The 17,288-nt window shown below is 39.3% G+C and overlaps 1 protein-coding gene across 1 annotated transcript in view; it reads right to left on the bottom strand.

Annotated features, from left to right (window-relative positions):
* The window catches only part of MYT1L (myelin transcription factor 1 like), a 352,194-nt gene that overhangs the window by 2,213 nt on the left and 332,693 nt on the right, over positions 1-17,288 (bottom strand). The window contains exons 20-23 of the mRNA XM_067544884.1: positions 10,611-10,702; positions 4,609-4,712; positions 903-1,046; positions 1-580 (exon numbers count right to left, since the gene is read on the bottom strand). The exon at positions 1-580 is cut by the window's left edge and continues 2,213 nt beyond it. Coding sequence (XP_067400985.1) covers positions 440-580; positions 903-1,046; positions 4,609-4,712; positions 10,611-10,702 — 481 coding nt within the window. The 3' untranslated portion in view covers positions 1-439. The remainder of the gene's footprint in view (positions 581-902; positions 1,047-4,608; positions 4,713-10,610; positions 10,703-17,288) is intronic.

Genomic DNA, 17,288 nt, shown 5'->3' with positions numbered 1-17,288 from the left:
ATGATAGTGTTTAAAAAGTGGCTGCAGACCGCAACATTGTCATTCAAAGCTGTTTTTTTTTTTTGTCCATTTCAGTTCAAAATACTAAAACATTTAATCACTAAAGCATTAAAAAGAATTTACACTCTATTTATTTCGATCAGCTTACCTCTTCAGAAATATATATACCCCAAAAATGTGCATACATTAGCAGCTATAAACATTACATGGCATATCACACTATGTCAGCTTATATGAAAACGTACAAAATGTGAATGTATTCAAAAAACTATTCTGCAGTTACTATCTTTAAAGCAAGAAATAAAATCATTATGAAGTCTTGTAAGCATAACACTGTTTCAAACAGAAATAAATATATAACACTTTCTGGTAAATTACAGCAGCAAAAAACAAGAGGCATCCTTTTTTTAAGCAAGACTTTCACCACTATAGCAGCTGTTCAGACCTGAATTCCTCTCACAGCCTGCTTTATATTTTCCAGTAGGGCTTTATTTTCTGGACTCTGATAACGATCTTGATTTGTATACATGTCCGTCAAAGTGGTCACGTAAGCATCAAAATTTTGTTCATTGATTGGTTCCTACGAGATATTAAATAGTAGTTCATATACAACTTTTATTTTCTTGAGTGTATATTCATTTAAGCATAACATACTATCATAGCATATTGCCACCATTTTTTATAATATTTAAAACGCCTATTTAGATCTTACTTAATTTTACAGGATACATTGGAACAGGCCCACTGTGCCTTTGTTAGTAGCTAAATTTATCTTTATGGTTTCAGTGTTGTTACCACAAATATCCAACTGGTTGAGGAACCATAAACATAAAAAAGACATCTACTGCATGAGGTGAACTGAAGATCGCCAAATTCCTTAACTTGTGCTCTCAATCACTTACCATATGTGGCAGCTGGATATTAGCTAGACTATGAATTAAAGACTGGCTTAAATTGGCCAATTCATGAAGAAGAGACTCATTTTGCTGTTCAATTACTTTGTTCTCCTCTTCTATCGTCTTCAAGTTGCTCTCCATTGTGGTAATCTAAAATGGATAAATTTGTGTACAATGTAATATAAGGCAAGCCGTTATAAAGCATGCATTCTTGAAGTGAGTGATAACAGTAATATCAACAAAAAAGGGCCTTTTTGTTTAAATAAAAAGGTTTCACTTGTTTCTAATTTTTTTTATAATTTTAAGATTTTTTTTTTTGCTATGTACAACTGCAAATTGTATGACTTTACTTTAACGGCTTGTCTTTTTTACGGTGGAATTACTGATTTACCTTACATTTGGTTGTACTAGCTTTGTATCAATTTAATATTTTTGAAATCAATATCCTTTTGTATCTAAGGGCACTAATAAGGGCCTCAATCCTGCAAACTGACCCACGTGGACAGACTCTTACACTTGCCTAGACCCCAGCTGAAATCAAGGGAGGCACCATATGGGTATAAGAATCCACCTGTATTCTTGAGGTTGCAGGATCGGGGCCAATGTGAGTATATGATAAGTTTATTATATTTTTGTAGTATATGCCATATTAACTAAGTGTGCACAATTCTTTGCTGTCACCATTAAACTCATTGGAATTATATATACACTCAACTTATACTATCCAATGAATGTTCTCACAAAACTGCCAGTGAAAGCTAAAGAATTACACATTGTTGCACAATAGGTACAATGAAATAATGGGGTAAGAGTATCTTAATACAGTTCTTTTCTATATTTTTATGTACTGTATTGTTACTAACAGCTTTCAATGTTTGTGTTTAATGAGAAACAAAATGAAGTTAGCTGTGTTTTATCAGCAATATATTTGTTGTTGTGTGACCTTTATAAATATTCTCTAATATATAAAGGACTTTAAGACAGAACTTAAAGACATTTGATCACTGTCTCAAATATGTTGAAATTTAGGAAAAGAAACTGGATAAACATGAAGTTATATAAGTAACTTATTGGATGTGAGATTGAAATAAATACAGTGGTCACGCTTACAAAAAATGTATTGCAGTTGGAGAGATATTAGCATTTCCAACAGTATTCCCCATTTTAAGTATACTATTCAAACCTGCAGAATCTTTCTAAAATGAAGAAACTTTTAAAGAGTGACCAGTGTACAAGGCTATTTAATTTCCATGACACAGGACAAATGGTCTATTACCAAGTTTAAAATATGTATGCGTAGGGTAAGGTGTATACTGGCAAAAGGGTAGAAAACGAATCCAAAGAAGCAGAAAAGAGCAGATAGGGCCAAATTCTCAAAGTGACTTTCACCCACAATTAATGCAATTATAGGAAAAAATGATAGAATTTTGATGTTATACTATCTCATTTGTCAGCACAACCAGTATGAAGGTCTGAAGGGGAGAAGGGTCTTACATGAACATCAGCTGAGCCTGAGTCAGTATGTTTTAACAGGTTTGCTAGCACAATCAGATAGTTAGATGTCTCAAGTCTATCATTTACACCCATAATGGATTGTGGGTATTTGATAATTTGTTCCATAACATTAATTGATAAAAGCAAAGATTTACTTAAGAGCTGGGTGCACAGATTAGACTAGTAGGTTTAACTTTGACTACTGATATTTATGCAGCAGATAATACAAGATGTGACACACACTGTCAGTATTACAGAGGAACATTTAATCAGGAGGAATGGTTCTTGAACCACTTCCCCAGCATACTGAAGTAGGCACAAATAGGTTTTACTTTAACGTAGAAAATGGAAACACATTCGTGCTCTCGTTATGTTTTCAATTTCTGTATGTCACAAGGCAGATCAGAGACATGTTCTAAACCCATGTTCAGGAGATTAGAAATGTTTTCTTTGGAATCCACTGCTAAAGAGCAAGTCCTACTACATATGTGAAACTTTGTTTTTTTTTATTCTTTATTCTTCTTAGCTCAGGTCAGTCCTATTCCAAGTAATTATATTTAATATTCATATTTTTCAATCGATATTAAATTTTTTTACATCAAAAGTAATAACTGGAGTTAAGAGTATTAACCACTGAGATCAAATATAATTAGGGCCCAATGGGAGTTGAGATTGCACAGTCTCTCATAGGATTGGTCCTTTAATTGGTTAAGGACTGTTATCTGGTAGATTTTTCCTTTTGAGCCAAACACTGAGAGATGCTGAGCACCTGAAACTGCACTGATTTTTGTGAAGTTCCAGATGATTTAGGATTTAGCACTGTTACCTTCATAAGATATCTGAGATGTAATTGGTACCATTAGTTACTGCTCACACCAAATGACTTTTCATTTTGGAGGACTGCAGTGTATAAATTAAGTAAAGTTACAGAACAGAAACTGGTCTCTATATTCTACATTTCTTTTTGGATATTTCCCAATATATATAATTAAATTTGATTGAAATCTATGTCACACAATTAATTTTTATAACAGCATAGATTTTGTTAAGGTTAATGACAACATTTTATTGTCCAATAAAGTGCATATTGACTGTGATAGTCTTAATGACTTGATAATGACCTTAAGATATCTGGGTGAATTGCTCCACTGGTCTGTGCAATCCAGTCTTGGAAAAAGGATTTAAACCCTCCAAATGAACTGATCCCTTAACCCTGTTTCCTAAGAGTGTGTAGTGGAACCAGTCTGCAAAGTGAAAGCTAGAATTAGTGTAGGGATTGTGTGTTCATTGTGTTGATACAAGTCTCCCAGCTAAAGGCCCTGATTCTACAAATTCTTTCATACAAGAGCAACTTTATGCTTGTGAGTAGCAGTATCATTATTTGAATACTGAGGGTATTTCATTTTTTTATTCAATTTTTCTATATGTATGAAGTCAAACACCAGTTTAGCTAAGATATAACTATACAAAATCCATGGGTAAGATCCTGCCTACTCATGCATGAGTATACAAAGGGGAGAGGAAGAGGATGCAAGAAACTCTCCACTGCTGTCAATGGAAAGCAGATGAACTCCCCACCCCATTTTCTATCCATCTATGGAAGTGGTCAAAATCATAACAAAAGAGATTTTCATGAAAAAGAGAAATGAAAATTTTCACAATATAGTTTTCCATTTTCTGACCAATTCCAGTGGACCCCAAATAAGATGAAGCTGGGCTATGAACCAAGTTCTTTCCAACCAATCAGTCATCTGGTGGTGTTACCATGGAGAGTGCTCATTGTACCATATTATTGGTGTAGCAGTTGCTGCTTCTGCGTGTATTCCCTCTGCAAGCAGAGAATGCTCTGACCACTGATGTGTTGTCCAGCCACACTCTTTTGCCATAGCAGCATCCACTAGTGCCATGATTTAGATGTCTGAGAGTTTAACAGATATGAGGGTTGCATAAAATCTTATATGAAGGAAATGCAAAGGTGGCTACACAGGTCACACTTTGGCGGCAATTTTAGAAAAAAATATTTAGCCATGACTTTTAGTTTTTAAAACTGGTGGCCACAGATACTGTTTTCTAAACTTGTAAATGTAAATTAAGACCATATGAAATGTGAGGAAAAATGTGAAAAAACTATTTTTCCAAACACAGTTTTTCTCCTATATTTCTTTTGCTCCATCATACTTAAAAAGCAGCTGAATTTAAGGCTTCATAAAACTGTTACCTGAGTTCTGAGTTTAATCATATCAGCTTCCATCTGGGAATTGGATTCATTTAGTTCCTTGATTTCTTCATCTAACTGCTTAATTTCTTCATCATTTTCTATACCTATGCAATATAAAAATAAAGGAGATATTAAAATAATTAAGCTATAAATCTTAATAAATGTTCCACAACTGAGTCATTTCATCTTTGAAATTAAACATATTAAAGTAAAAAGTTCAGAAACAGTTAAGTCTTATCAAACTTTTGATATGAAGTTAAACCCATATATTTCCCATCATATCTCTTTTAAGAACTGTGGTAATTTTACAATAAGAATAGTAGAAACAACTGAGAGAGAGATAAAAACATAGTACACCCTTCAAATAGACTGATTATATTTTTGCATTATTACAAATGTACCTCCATTAATGAATTCTGCTGCATTGTCACACTTAACATTTTTAAAAATAATGGTAATGTCTTTTGTCCTTTTAAGGAAGGAAAAATATCCTAACAAGGCAATAGTTGCAAATCACTATTATTGCAAAATCACTTGCTCATGTAATCAGGGGGAAAGGTTCACAGTAGAGAAAAATTGTAAAATACCACTGTTAACCTGGCCCCCCAGCAATTCGCCTCTGCTACCTCTACTGTTCATTACCTAATGGTCATTACCGAAAGACCGAGGGTAACATTTTCAGCAGTATTCAGGAGTCTAAATCCCATTCTCAAAAGTGACAAGCATTTAGGGGCCAGATTTTTAAAGGTATTTAAAAGACACAAATAGGTGCCTGCTGGGATTTTAAAGAAGTACCTAGATGCCTAATTCACAATAATTTCAATGGGAGTTAGGAACTTTAGAAAACCCACTAGGTGCTTATCTGTATCATTATGTGCCATAGTGCCTACCTGCCTAAATCCAACATTTAGGTGCCACTTAAATTCCAGACACCCTTCTCAGCTGCTGCCTAACATTGGAGGCACTTAAATTCCCTCAATGGCTATGTTTCCACTGTTCAAGTTCCCAAGGCACCTAAATTTCAGCAACTGGACATGTGCTCTGTTGCAAGTCCTGACATACTTAGTAGTTAGTGCCTAAATCTCACCTAACCCCAGTGGGATTAACAAACTAGGCATTCTCCTGCCTATCTTGCCTTTGGGGCCTGATCCAGTAGGCATGTTCAATAAGTAAAGTCCATTTATTCATGTCTAAATGCTGGTGACATCATAGCAGAATTTTTGGAAGTCTTCTGGATCCATCGCTAACTTTGCACACTCAGCAGCTGATCTCAGTGATCTGCTACACTCCATCTATCATGCTCAATACCTCCCACGTGCCTGCCCTACATTTCTCTGTGTTTCCTTTTTTGTGTGTGTGGGTGCTCTGCTTCCCCCACACCTAACAATGGCCTGCATCTGGCCTTCCTGCTGCGAGACATGATAGCTATTAGGCATGCTCAGATGGGGCCTCCCTGGCAAGATAGGCGTTTCCTCGCCTAGTTTGAGGACCACTTCATGGCCTCTAGGGCTTTGGGTTGAGCTAGGGCTCTGAGCAGCTTATTAGTTGTGGGGCAAGGTCAGAATTTAGGCAGCTTTGCAAAGGCTGAATGGTGGAAATTTAAGTGCCATGCGGACTTAGGAGTGAACAGGGTTAGGCAGAAGCTGAGTGGTGGCTTTGAAAATGTCAGTGGTGCCTACATGGAGTACTGAGGTGCCTTAAGAGGCGGATAAATGCCTAAGTACTTTTAAGGATCTGGGCCTTTTGAAAATGGGACTTGGACTCTTAAATAATTAGGCGCTCTATGTTACCTCTACAGCCTATTCTTTGCCTATTGAAATTAATAGCAAAACTCCCACTGATTTCACTGGGAGTAGGACAAGGCAACTCAATGATGGATGTTGGTCTAGCTTTCTTCCTGTCCATAACATTGAAATCCTTTATTACATTACATTATTATTATTACAATGAACTGCATGCATCGGTAGATGTGGGTTCTAGGTCTTTGTCATTCTTGCTTTTGCTGTCTGTGACAGATACGACAAAGCACAAGACTGTTACAATATCTGAATTATTGCGCTGGTTGATATTTTTAAGTCTTGGAGTTAATTACTATTGGTCTTGTATCTTCTTTTGTGGCTCAACTTGCCCAAAGCTGATCCATTTTGAGTCCTATTTAATTCTATATTTATGTGCTTCCTATATGCTCATGGGCTTTAAAGCCAGATACCCAGCTGATGTAAACTCATGTAGCTCCATTGGCTTCACCAGAACTATGCTGATTTACACATCTGAGGATCTGTTCCTCAGTGCACAAGTATATGGATGTCAATCCCTGATGACCGAGGGATTTCTGTGTTGTGTGATCGTCACAGGAATTACGGTTTTCTTAGTCTGTAACTTTCTTGAAGAGAAGTGCAATTAGACTAAATGGCTACATGTTGTACATATAACATTGATCATCACATTTCTCCTTGTTTTTCTAGTTGGTGGCTGGAGTGGAGGTCTTTGTAATTCAGGAATCTGCTTTTTACAAATGTCTTTATTGGGCACACTGTAAATCATATTTCTCTAAACCCTCCAAGCTGTATTTTCACCCAGGGACAAAAAGGGCCTGATTTTTAAATATTGCAGCTACAGTACACCACATCTGTACAACCATCTCTAGCTCTCCTTTTACCAAACCACCCATGCCAGACACACTAGATTAACCATCAACCTTCCTTTCTGCACATCCTCTTCACAAAACTCCCCCATCACAACACTATTGGTGGCAGGTGCTAGGTGTAGTAGTTGGATGTGTGGGAAGAGGTCGTTTAGAAAAGATGGTGCTGAAGGACTGACATTCCTGGGGAAGACTCTGTGATGTGTAGTAATTGTGATAGTGCTAAAGTGCATGCCTGTGAATGGAGAAGTAGAGGGTATGCATTATTAGATGGCTTAACTTTTTATTTATTTGTTTTGTGAGTTTGTGTCAGGTACGTGACATATGCAGGCAACGCAGGTTTTTGTGTATTGGTTTCCTAGGGTTTTGTATCTTAAAGATGTCACATTCACACATAAATTCCCACTATTCCCACTTCTCTTTTTACTCAAGAGCTCCCCCAGGCTAATGTACTTTCTGTGGCTTGTCATCTAGGAGAACCCACCTGTGGTGAAGCATGGGAAATTTGTCAGGCCAAAGGGCTGGCTCAATAACAGTGCTCCACTTATCTGGGGAGGCTGCCCACCAGCTTCCCCATGATCCTCTCCCCTGTAGTTTTTAGGGTAGGAATATGTGTGAGACAGGATCAGGGAAATAAAGAAACTGGCAGTCAAACTCCCCTGACAAGCTCCATTACTGAGCCAGCCTTTGGATCTGACAACACTCTCTCAGTTTGCCACAGGGGCACTCCTCTCTGGCAAACCATGGGAAGTTTTCTAGCTTCACCGCTCTGATGTCAGAGTCTGGGGAGATTTTGTTGAAGGAAGTTTAGGTTGCCCTTAGCACAGATGGCCACTTCTGCCCATAGTCAATGAAAGTGAAGCCAATCTGCCCTCATGAAAGATGACTGTGCCATCAGGTGGCAGAGAGGGGCACTATGAAGAGAAGCTGAACATAGGGATATAGAGAAGGCAGAAAGGGGAAACTGACCTTTGTGTGTGATGAGGAACGTGGAGTACAGGTGAAGGTTATGGTGTATGTGTGTAAATAAGAGCCTGGGCAGTGGAATGGGAGAGGCAGGTGTGAACCTGAATGAGCAGGGAAAAAAGAAGTAGGAGGGAGAATGGGATGGGTAAGAGATTGTGAGGGGAAAGGGAGGGCACACATAGGACAAACACATGAAAGACAGATGACAATGGAGGAGCCTGGAGGGAGAATGGAAGTGGGACAGAAGACTGGGTGGGACAGGGAGGATAGATAGCAGGCAGGATAGTGATTAGGGCAGGGGACAAGGAGGACAGAATGGCATCGCCTCCAGCCCAGGAGTTTGGAGACAGTAGGTGGAGTCTCCCTCCAAGCAGCCAGTGGGGAGGCTTGTGTGTTAAAGGTTGATTTTTGAACTCGAGCATATATAAATTGAACGTAAACAGCTCTCCTTACAGGCTCAAAAATCAGAAGACACTACAAAGAAAATAAGTGATTTTTTAAAATCTCATAATTGTTAAACCAATCTCATGTTTTTTTGGGGTGTGACTGATGATTTTGGAATGCTTGCATATGGCAATACTGCTACTATCATCCCTCCACAACCACTGAAGTAATGGAACTACCCATATTTATGCCAGATGAAGATCTCTCCTGGTATGTTAAACAAATGGAAGGCAAGTAATAGTTTGCTTTGTAAAGTCAACATACTACTGCAGAGCAGCAGTGAATGTCTTAAGTAAATAATTTTAACTATGCTTAAATTTAAGAAAAGCATTTTAATAGGAGGGTTATTTTCACATTGTGATTAGGGCAAAAATCAATTATAATCAATTTAATATTTCCTTTATTTTAATTTTTCTTCTCTCTATGACCTTGAAGAACATACCATAAGGCGCACCTGAAACACACTGAAAAGAATCTGAGTAAATCCCATAAAAGTTACATAATAACCGATTTGTGTATATGTGCACATGCGCTCATACACCCTTGTTATTATTTATTGTAGGTCCTCTTTATACTGTGGTAGTTCTTAGAGGCCAACCAGGTCAGGGTCCCATTGCATTATGGCCCAGATCCTTAAAGGTATTTAAGCACCTAACTGCTACTGAAATCAGTGGGAGGTAGGTGCCTACAAAGCATTGAAAATCTGGGCCTGGGTGCTGTATAAACATATAATAAATGACTCCCTATCCTAATGAGATCACAGTCTAAATGGCAAGACATACCAGATGTATGAGACAAACAATTGGGCTGAGGTTCGGGGATACACGGTAACAATATCATAGGCTGTGCGCGATTCTTAGCCAGTCAGGAGCAGTAAACACAACTTGTCACCTACCTAGCTGTTAGCATTAAGGAATTAAGCATTAAGGAAGTGGCACATTTTGAGAAGGGACTTGATGGTGGATAAGGTGGCAGCTTTATGGATTTTGGATGGCAGCTTATCCCATGGGTAAGGGACAAGATTAATGGTTCAGGAAAAATAAGCACTCCCTCTTTAAATAAAATTCCAAATTTTAAGAAGTGTTGTTGTAGCTGTGTTGGTCCCAGGTTATTAGAGAGACAAGGTGGGTCAGATAATATCATTTATTGAACCCACTTCTGTTGGTGAGAGAGTTTGAAACTTGTATCTCTCACCATCCAATAAAAGATATTACCTCACCCACTTTGTCTCTCTAAAGTTTAAGTACTTTCTCTTGGATTGTAGATGCGCTGCTAAAAGTGCTTTTCATGCAACTCCAACATGGCTAGGATGTTGGATGTGGATGCAGCTTCATGACATTGCTTTGCCAGTATTTGTCTTGGAGCACAATTGCGGGAAAGTAGAAGGTGGTTTCATAGAATCTCCCATTGACCAACAGGTCCGGAGCCAGGAATGTGGACCTCCTAATTGGCCGGATTTCCTTAAAATGATAAGCGCAAGGCCCCCTGGATCTGACTTTCACAAGCGCTGAGCACCCACAACTCCAACTGAAACCAATGCAGACTGTAAGTGCTCAGCACCTCTGAAAATCAGGCCCCATCCTCTTCTGAGCGGTTGAGCAATGTGAGACCCACTAGCCACCTTGGCGTATAAAGCTTGAGTCAGAAAAAGCATAGCATTTTATTATACTGGGAAATATTTACAAGGCTACCCCAGTGCAAATCAAGAATCTCCTCAATAAAGTCAATACAGCTTTTCAGATTTTCTCTGGTGTAACTCAGGCCAGAATCTGACCTACTGTATTTCTGGGTCAACTTCAACAGCATCGTAGTCAGTTGCATTGCTTTCTCTAATGAGCTACTTCATGGTATACACTAAGAAAGACTTACTTAGAAAAAGACCCACATAGCAATGTCTCTTTTATCTTGCAAAGAGGTACTATTTAAAAGAGAATGATTCAAATTTTACCATTACTGGCCCGTTGCTTTATTGTTAGCATCTGTTCTCCCGACAGCTTTGCTTTCTTCATGGCTGAAGTGGCTCTGGGGCATCCTGATAGACTGTGAACAATAAGAAAGTAAAGAACCTATTAATTGTAATAAGTCATTGATGATAAATCTGTCAACTAAAACTGTCATGAAAATAATATCTGAGAGGAAGTTTATCTCTACTCTGAACAAAAATGATAGGGTACTTGGTTCTGAAAGAGAGGGAGGAGCTTCATAAATTATATTTTGGTTTGACTCTTCCACCCCCACCTCTTGTTGAATGTTCAGATTATATAAAAATCCAAGGAAAAGCATTTTATGTAAAAAATCTAAACTAGGAAAAGAACGATGCAGACTTTTAAAGATGTGCTACCCGTAAAAAAACTACTTTCTAAAAGAGGGTTACTGTTTAAATGCTCAAGTTAAAGAAAACACTATTTGCTTCACCCCCTTTCAACACAGAAACCCAAACACGGGAACTCTGAATTTCAAGGACAGAGGGAACTGGCTAGCTTTAATTGTGTTTTAATAACTAATTCTTTTGAATATCTAGCCATTTTTAAGTATACTTGTTTTTATAGATATCACCTACTCATATATTTGAATTGTTCTTTTTCTAAGTTGTTTTTTAGAATATGTGAATGACTTTAGATCAGATTTTTGTTTGGACTTTATAAAAGTGCATTCCCTGCCCGTGATGAGACCTGCATATAAAATGAGATTTAACATTGTATTTTAGGGATCGCTCCTTCACAAACTCATTCTACATACAGAGCCCTAGACACTATTTTGGGAACAGGTGTTCTATATATTAAAAAAATCAAATACTTACAAATAATTATTTAAATATTTTCCTTAAATTTGGAGTATTTTGATTAAGACAATTAAGTGTAACAATCCATTTAAACCTGAGAGAATTAAAAGGATGAGATAATTTTTCTATATATAACTACAACCCAACAGAATTTCAATTGAATATCTCTGAAAAGTAGGACAAACCATTTATCCAGTTAAGCTATACTGTCTTTGATTAATACCCATAGCAATGCAGAGGTACTTTATTATATTAGGCAGCCCAGAAATCCATTCAGCCAAGATACAATATCCTTTACTGAACAACTTTCAGTCAATCAGTAGTTCACAGCATTTGCAAACGTGAGCAAAGAAATATAGAAACTGAGATTTTATTGTTGGCCAAAAGAACACCCAACACTAGTATTTAGACATCTGACTAGTTGATTATTTCAGCCGTTAAAAATTGTAAGTGAAATCCTGGCCCAACTCACATCAATAGGAGTTTTGCCATTGACTTTAGAGAGGCTAAGATTTCATCAATTATTTTTAATAAAGTATCCCTAAATGTGGGACACTTAAAAGTGTGCCTTCATTCCCCAAAACATTGAACTGTCTCTCATATTATGATCAGCTTCTAATCAGACCATTCAAAAGAATGATGTCGGGCCAGATTGTGTTCACACACCACAGTTAATTGTGGGCACAAAACTGCTCCCATTCTTAAAAATCATGTCCTTAATGTGGTGCTGTGTAGTAGAATGAGCAGGAGGAAAAATATGTCTAATACCATTACAACATGGAGTATTATGTTTCCATTTCTATCAGTCTTTAAAAACAGAGGAAATTCCGAAATGTTTCCAAAAGCAATTCTACATTCTTTCAGCACAAACATATTCAAGATTTAATAACCCATTTGAACTCTAGATTTCACATGCTACATATATGCCACTGCATACTGTGAAATTTGCACTTTGTTTTCAAGGCTAGTGGACTATTTCTAGTATTTTTTAATTGTGCACAGGTCAGGCTTAAATCCAGAGTCGGACCCAGCAGAGCACTTTATTTTTCTCCTAAATAATCTAGGTATGTGCAATATGGAACAGATTTCCAAGGGATATGGTAGCTTCTCCATCACTTGGAGTCTTTATTTAAAGACTCAATTTTTTACTAAAAGATATGCTCCAATTCACCCACAAGTTATCAAGCTTGAAGCAGCACTAATTTGGTGAAGTTCTTTGGTCTGTGTCATGCAAGAGGTCAAATTAGATGATTGTAATTTTTCCTACTGACTTGAAAACCCACGACTTTCCAACACTGACATTCACTCATAAAAAATACTAGTATGACTGGTTGGAATTATCACATCTACAAGACTTTGAATTATTATTATTATTATTAAGCATAAATGATCAAATGATCAAAAAAGAGACAACTTTTTCACAAAAAAATCACAATTTTCAACCTCTTTTTCCATTAAAATTTTCAAAATTCATTTTTTACCAGTTCTATTATTGAAATAATATATCATAAAATATTGTTATTATTATCAGTGTGATCTAGTGGATAGAGCTTTAGGCTGGGAGGCAGGAGAGATGGGTTCTGTTTCCATCTCTGCAACTGACCTGCTGTGTGACCTTGGACAATTCGCTTTACCTCTCTGTGCATCTTCCCTTGCTCTCTCCATTTATTTGATTTGTCTATTTAGAAGCAAATGCAACAGCAACTGTCTCTTGTTATGTGTGTCAAAGTTCTGGGGTTAACAGAACCTCTGTCTCCTTTGTGGTCTCCTCCGGGACACCCCTTTAGATCTCAGGCCTCCAGCCATCACCGCTTTATGGGTGAGGACCCATATCCCTGTCCCTCTAAATAGGGGATTTAAGCTTGAAGTCATCTTAAAATTCACTCTCATTATCTTAGCAGGTCTGACTTTAATCCAGCACTTGCAGTCTGTTTCTTTCCAAGGGGCAATGACAGAGTGACCAATGACCTATCATCGTTAGAATCAGAGAATCATAGGGTTAGAAGGGACCACAAGGGTCATCTAGTCTAACCCCCTGCTAAGATGCAGGATTTGTTGTGTCTAAACCAGCCAAGACAGATGGCTACCCCAGCCTCCTTTTGAAAACCTCAAGTGAAGAAGCTTCCACAACCTCCCGACACAGTCTGTTCCATTGTGCTACTCTTCTTACAGTTAGGAAGTGTTTCCTGAGATTTAATCTAAATTTGCTATGCTGTAGTTTGAACCCATTGCCTCTTGTCCTGCCTCTGTGGCAAAAGACAACTTTTCTCCATCTCTTTATGAAATCCTTTCAAGTATCTGAAGATTGCTTCATATCCCCCCTTAATCTCTTCTTTTTCAAGCTAAACATACCCAGTTCCTTCAGCATTTACTTATATGGCTTTCATTCCATCCCTTTAATCATCTTTGTCACTCATCTCTTTCCTTTCCAGGTTCTCTAAATCCTTTCTATACACTGGTGACCAAAATTGGACAAAGTACTCCAGTTGAGATCTAAGCAACGCTGAATAGAATGATATTATCACCTCCCGTGACTTCATGTTTGCCTCTGTTAATGCAAACTAAAATTGCATTTGCTTTTTTTTGCAACTTTATTGCACTGCTAACTCATGTTGAGTCAAATTTATCAGAAGAGAGAGTGAGGAGAAGGATGGAGTGAGGTGGGACTACTTCCAGGCTAAGGAGAGATTATATGAATTTATTTGCCTTCAGTCCTTCAGGAGACAGAACAAACATGAGTAAAATCTGCTTCAGTGCTCAAACAATTAAAGTAGCATTCACCCTCAATGCCTCAAAAAATACTGACTTTTCTAAAAACAACTCCAACCAATAGAATCATAGAAGATTAGAGTTGGAGTGACCTCAGGAGGTCATCTAATCCAACCCCTGCTCAAAGCAGGAATAACCTCCGATAAATCATCCCAGCCAGGGCTTTGTCAAGCCACAGCTTAAAAACCTCTAAAGACGGAGATTCCACCAACTCCCTAGGTAACCAATTCCAGTGCTTCACCACCCTCCTAGTGAAAAGCTTTTTCCTAATATCCAACCTAGACCTCCCCCACTGCAACTTGAGACCATTGCTCCTTGTGTCTGTCATCTACTACCATTGAGAACAGCCTAGCTCCATCCTCCCTGGAACCCCCTTTAGGTAGTTAAAGGCTGCTATCAAATCCCCCCTCATTCTTCTCTTTTGCAGACTAAACAAGCCTAGTTCCCTCAGCCTCTCCTCATAAGTCTTGTGCTCCAGCCCCCTAATCATTTTTGTTGCCCTCCGCTGGACTCCCTCCAACTAGTCCGCATCCTTTTTGTAATGGGGGTCCCAAAACTGGTCACAATACTCCAAATATGGCCTCACCAATGCCGAATAGAGGGGAATAATCACTTCCCTCGATCTGCTGGCAAGGCTCCTACTAATGGAGCCCAATATGCTATTAGCCTTCTTGGCAACCAGGGCACACTGCTGACTCATATCCAGCTTCTTATCCACTGTAACCCACAAATCCTTTTCTGCAGAACTGCTGCCTAGCCCATCTGTCCCCAGTCTGTAGCTGTGCATGGGATTCTTCCGTCCAAAGTGCAGGACTCTGCACTTGTCCTTGTTATATTGCACTTGTCATATTTCTTTTGGCCCAATCCTCCAATTTATATAGGTCACTCTGTATCCTATCCCTACCTTCCAGGGTATCTACCACTCCCCCGAGCGTAGTGTCATCCGCAAACTTGCTGAGGGTGCAATCTACCGCATCCTCCAGATCATTAATGAAGGTGTTGAACAAAACCGGCCCCAGGACCGACCCCTGTGGCACTCCGCTTGTTACTGGCTGCCAGCTAGACATTGAGCCATTGATCACTACCCGTTGAGCTCGATGATCTAGCCTGCTCTCTATCCATTTTATAATCCATTCATCCAACCCATACTTCTTTAACTTGCTGATAAGAATACGGTGAGAAACAGTATCAAAAGCTTTGCTAAAGTCAAGGTATATCATGTCCATCGCTTTCCCCACATCCACAGAGCCAGTCACCTCTGCACAGAAGGCAATCAGGTTGGTCAGGCATGACTTGCCCTTGGTGAATCCATGCTGACTGTTCCTGATCACCTTCCTCTCCTCCAAGTGCCTTAAAATGGATTCCTTGAGGACCTGATCCATGATTTTTCCAAGGACTGAGGTGAGACTGACCAGTCTGTAGTTCCCTGGATCCTCTTTCTTCCCTTTCTTGAAGATGGGCACTATGTTTGCCTTTTTCCAATCATCAGGGACCTCCCCCAATTGCCACGAGCTTTCATAGATAATAGCCAATGGCTCTGAAATCACATCAGCCAACTCCCTCGGCACCCTCAGATGCACTGCATCTGGCCCCATGGACTTGTGTATGTCCAATCTGTCTAAATAGTCCTGAACCTGTTCCTTCAGCACTGAGGGATGTTCACCTCCTCCCCATTCTGAGCTGCCAGGTGCAGTAGTGTGGGAGCTGACCTTGTCTGTGAAGACAGAGGCAAAAAAGGCATTAAGTATCTCAGCTTTCTCCACATCCTCTGTCACTAGATTGCCTTCCCCATTCTATTGGGGGCCCACACTTTCCCTAATATTCCTCCTGTTAGTAACATACCTGTAGAAACTTCTGTTGTTCCTCTTCACGTCCCTTGCTAGCTCCAACTCCAATTGCACTTTGGCCTTCCAGATTTCATTCCTGCATGTTTGAGCAGTATTTTTATATTCCTCCCTAGTCATCTGACCAAACTTCCACTTCTTGTAAGCTTCTTTTTTGTGTTTAAGCTTACCAAAGACTTCTTTGTTAAGCCAAGCTGGGCACCTACCATATTTGCTATTTTTTCTGAACATTGGGATGGTTTGTTCCTGCACCTTCAGTAAGGTTTCTTTAAAATACAGCCAGCTCTCTTGGATTCCTTTCCCCCTCATATTAGCCTCCCAGGGGATCCTGCCTATCAGCTCTCTGAGGGAGTCAGTCTGCTTTTCTGATGTCCATGGTCCGTACCCTGCTGTTCTCCTTTCTTCCTTTTGTCAGGATCCTGAACTCTACCATCTCATGGTCACTGCTGCCTAGGTCGCCACCGACTTCTACTTCCCCTACCAAATCTTCCCTGTTTGTGAGCAGCAGGTCAAGACGAGCACTGCCCCTAGTTGGTTACTCCAGCAGTTGCACCAAGAAGTTGTCCTCAACACTCTCCAAAAACTTCCTGGATTGTCTGTGCTTTGCTGATTTGCTCTTCCAGCAGATATCAGGGTGATTGAAGTCCCCCATGAGAAACAGGTCCTGTGAACTTGAAACTTTCCCTAGTTGATTGAAGAAAGCCTTATCTACCTCGTCCTCTGGGTCTGGTGGTCTATAACAGACACCCACTATGACATCATCCTTATTGTTCTTGCTTCTAAGCTTAACTCAGAGAGTCTCAACTGGCTTATCTCCAGTTTCATACTGGAGCTCAGAGCAATCATAGTGCTCTCTTACATACAGTGCAACTCCTCCACCCTTTCACCCTGCCTGTCCGTCCTGAACAGTTTATACCCATCCATGACAGGGCTCCAGTTGTGTGAGTTACCCCATCAAGTCTCGGTTATTCCAATCATATCATAGTTCCTTAACTGTGCCAGGACTTCCAATTCCTTCTGCGTGTTTCCCAGGCTTCTTGTGTTTGTGTATAGGCACTTGAGATAACTGACCGAATGTCCTACTTTCTCAGTGCAATTCTGGAGGCCACCCCGTTGCACCCACCTCCTTCTGCTTCCTCCTGGTGTCCCACTTCATCACTTACCTCTGGGCTTAGGTCCCCGTCCCCCATCGAACTTAGTTTAAAGCCCTCCTCACTAGGTTAGCCAGCCT

The sequence above is a fragment of the Emydura macquarii genome, unplaced genomic scaffold (assembly GCF_026122565.2).
Source record: "Emydura macquarii macquarii isolate MOO-44397 ecotype Brisbane River unplaced genomic scaffold, CSIRO-AGI_Emac_v2 contig_1027, whole genome shotgun sequence".
Classification (NCBI taxonomy): Eukaryota; Metazoa; Chordata; order Testudines; family Chelidae; genus Emydura; species Emydura macquarii.
The sequence above is the reverse complement of the archived record's forward strand: the minus strand, read 5'-3'. Positions and strand labels throughout refer to the sequence as shown.